The sequence below is a fragment of the Chiloscyllium plagiosum genome, unplaced genomic scaffold (genome assembly GCF_004010195.1).
Source record: "Chiloscyllium plagiosum isolate BGI_BamShark_2017 unplaced genomic scaffold, ASM401019v2 scaf_32924, whole genome shotgun sequence".
NCBI lineage: Eukaryota > Metazoa > Chordata > Chondrichthyes > Orectolobiformes > Hemiscylliidae > Chiloscyllium > Chiloscyllium plagiosum.
The window spans coordinates 1-2,699 of NW_025205438.1; the positions used below are offsets into that span (position 1 = coordinate 1).

Consider the following 2,699-nt stretch of genomic DNA (forward strand, 5'->3'; position numbering starts at 1 on the left):
GACATTTAAGCGACTCTTGGACAGGCACATGGATGATAGTACAATAAAGGACATGGAAATTAGTCTGAGCTTAGAGTGGGATAGCAGGTCAGCGCAACATCGAGGGCCGAAGGGCCTGTTCTGGACTGTTCTGTTGTATGTTCTAATATCGAGTGGTGCAGCAGACCCGATGGGGCCGAATGGCCTGATTCTGTTCCTGGATCCTATAACATTATTGGGGGGGGGGGGGGTGGAGATAGGAAAAGGGGTGGGGAAAAGCTGCTAATGAAAATGTGCTGAGACCGACCGGGGGTAAAAGGACATTTCTTCGGTGATAGTCGGGGAGGGGCGGTCCCTAAAATGAAGGAATCGCGGGAAGGTCACCGGGTCAGCGAGTGGAAAACGAGACGCTGCTCTTTCAGGTGGCGCTGAGCTTCACTGGAGCCCCGCAGCGGGACAGAGACGTCGGCCAGGGATGGTCAGCTCTCACCCGGTCTACGTTACCTCTTTTCCCCACCCCAATGGAGAGAAAACCTGTTGAGTTTCTCCAGCAATCTTGTTTTTAACAGAGCTTCAGTGTCCCCGGTTCCTTGTGCTTTGCAACGAAAGGGGGGGGGGAGGGTTTTGGTGTATTTGACAATAGTCCTGTCCTAAAGCAGACTCTCTATTTCCCCTTTATTCCCCCCCCCCCCCACCACCATTTCCTCTGGCAGCTCGTTTACACGCACGCATGCACCACCCTCTGCATGAAAAATGGTCCCCTTTCCTTCATCGCTCAGACCTTTTTGAGTGTAGGGAGTTGGGGACTTCATGTTGGGTTTGTAGAGGACATTGGTGAGGCCTCGTCTGGATCACTGTGCCCGGTTCTGGTCACCCCCGTGACCAGGGAGGATATTATTAACCCAGAGAGGGGTTCAGAAGAGGTTTACCAAGATGTTGCTGGGAATGGGGGGGGGGGGGTTTGAGTTACAGGAAAAGGCTGGATGGCTAGGACACAGGAGCAGATGAGGTTGAGGAGTGATCTTGTCGAGGTTTATAAAATCATGAGGAACATGGATAAGGTGAATGGTAGGTGTCTTTTCCCTGGGGTTCAAGACTAGGAGACTTGGCCTTAAGGTGAGAGGAGAGAGGTTTATATTAAAAGTGAGGGGCTTTTTTTAAAAAAAAATTGTTCCCGTGTAGAATGAGCTTCCTGGGTAGGTGTCTTTTCCCTGGGGTTCAAGACTAGGAGACTTGACCTTAAGGTGAGAGGAGAGAGGTTATATTAAAAGTGAGGGGCTTTTTTTAAAAAAAATTGTTCCCGTGTAGAATGAGCTTCCTGAGGAAGTGGGGGGGTGTGGGGACAGTTACCACGTTTAAAAGACATTTGGATAAGGACATGGACAGGGAAAGGTTTGGAGGGAGATGGGTCAGCAGTGGGACTACTTAATTTTGGGTTTAGGATCGGATCAGACTGGATGGGCCGAAGGGTCTGTTTCCGTGCTGTAGGACTCTGGTCAATTTTATAAGTCTTTCCCCTCTCACTCTAAACCTATGCCCCTCTAGTTCTGGACTCCCCGACCTCAGGGAAAAGACTTTGTCTATTTACCCTATCCAAGCCCCCTCATAATTTTATAAACCTCTATAAGGTCACCCCTCAGCCTCCGACGCTCCAGGGAAAACAGACCCAGCCTGTTCAGCCCCTCCCTGTAGCTCAAACTCTCCAACATCCTTGTAAAACATTTCTGAACCCTTTCAAGTTTCACAACATCTTTCCGATAGGAAGGAGACCAGAATTGCACGCAATATTCCAACAGTGGCCTAACCAATGTCCTGTACAGCCACAACATGACCTCCCAACTCCTGTACTCCATGCTCTGACCAATAAAGGAAAGCATCCCAAACGCCTCCTTCCCTATCCGATCTACCTGCGACTCCACTTTCAAGGAGCTATGAACCTGCACTCCCAGGTCTCTATGTTCAGCAACGCTCCCCAGGGTCCAGAGAGGGTGAGGACTGCAGATGCTGGAGGGTCAAGATTGGCAAGTGCGTGGAGCTGGGTAAAACCTAGCAGGTCAGGGAGCATCCGAGGGACGGGAGCTGGCGATGTTTCAGCAGTGAGCCCTTCCATTAACTCCTGCCCCTGGTTTTCCTCACTCCCAGTAGCTGAGAGGGGGGGTCAGCTGGCGTGGGGGGGAGGTGGCACCGTTAATCGCACAGACTCCCAGTACTTCATTCCCGTTTATTCGTGGGCGCGAGACAGATCAGCAAAGCCCACAGAGCGAAGGAGCTGAGAAATGTCAGCGTTAGGTAGCTTCCTGAGTGGGAGGAGGGGAGGGGAGGGGGTCCGTCTTGTTGGAATGGGGTGGGGGAGGGGGGGGAAGTGCTTTCTCGTTTTAAAGGGAGTTTTCGCTCGAGGGGGTTGGTCCCGAGAGTCAGAGTGCGCCCTGTCGTCCTTTATTCCCACCTCCCCTTCCCATGTCGGGGGTGGACCTTACCCCGGGACAACACGACTTAGCGATTTCCAGCCCCCCCCCCCCCCCCCCACACACCCTCTCTGGCAGAGGAGGAGGGGGGGGCAGCGAGAGGGGGTCCAGGTCTTCACAGTTCATCGTGGTGGGCGTGCAGTGGGTGGTCACACAGGTCTGCGGGTGGAGGAGGAGACAACAAAAGGAGGGCTAGGATCGCACCGCGAGCCCCACACCCACCCCCCCTCCCGTCCGTCACCCCTCGCCCTCACA

At 53.4% G+C, this 2,699-nt stretch overlaps 1 protein-coding gene across 1 annotated transcript in view; it reads right to left on the reverse strand.

Annotated features, from left to right (window-relative positions):
- Positions 1 to 1,925: 1,925 nt before the first annotated feature.
- LOC122546441 (protein canopy homolog 2-like) overlaps positions 1,926 to 2,699 on the reverse strand; it is an 8,511-nt gene continuing 7,737 nt past the window's right edge. Inside the window, exon 5 of the mRNA XM_043685152.1 lies at positions 1,926 to 2,603. Coding sequence (XP_043541087.1) covers positions 2,560 to 2,603 — 44 coding nt within the window. The 3' untranslated portion in view covers positions 1,926 to 2,559. The remainder of the gene's footprint in view (positions 2,604 to 2,699) is intronic.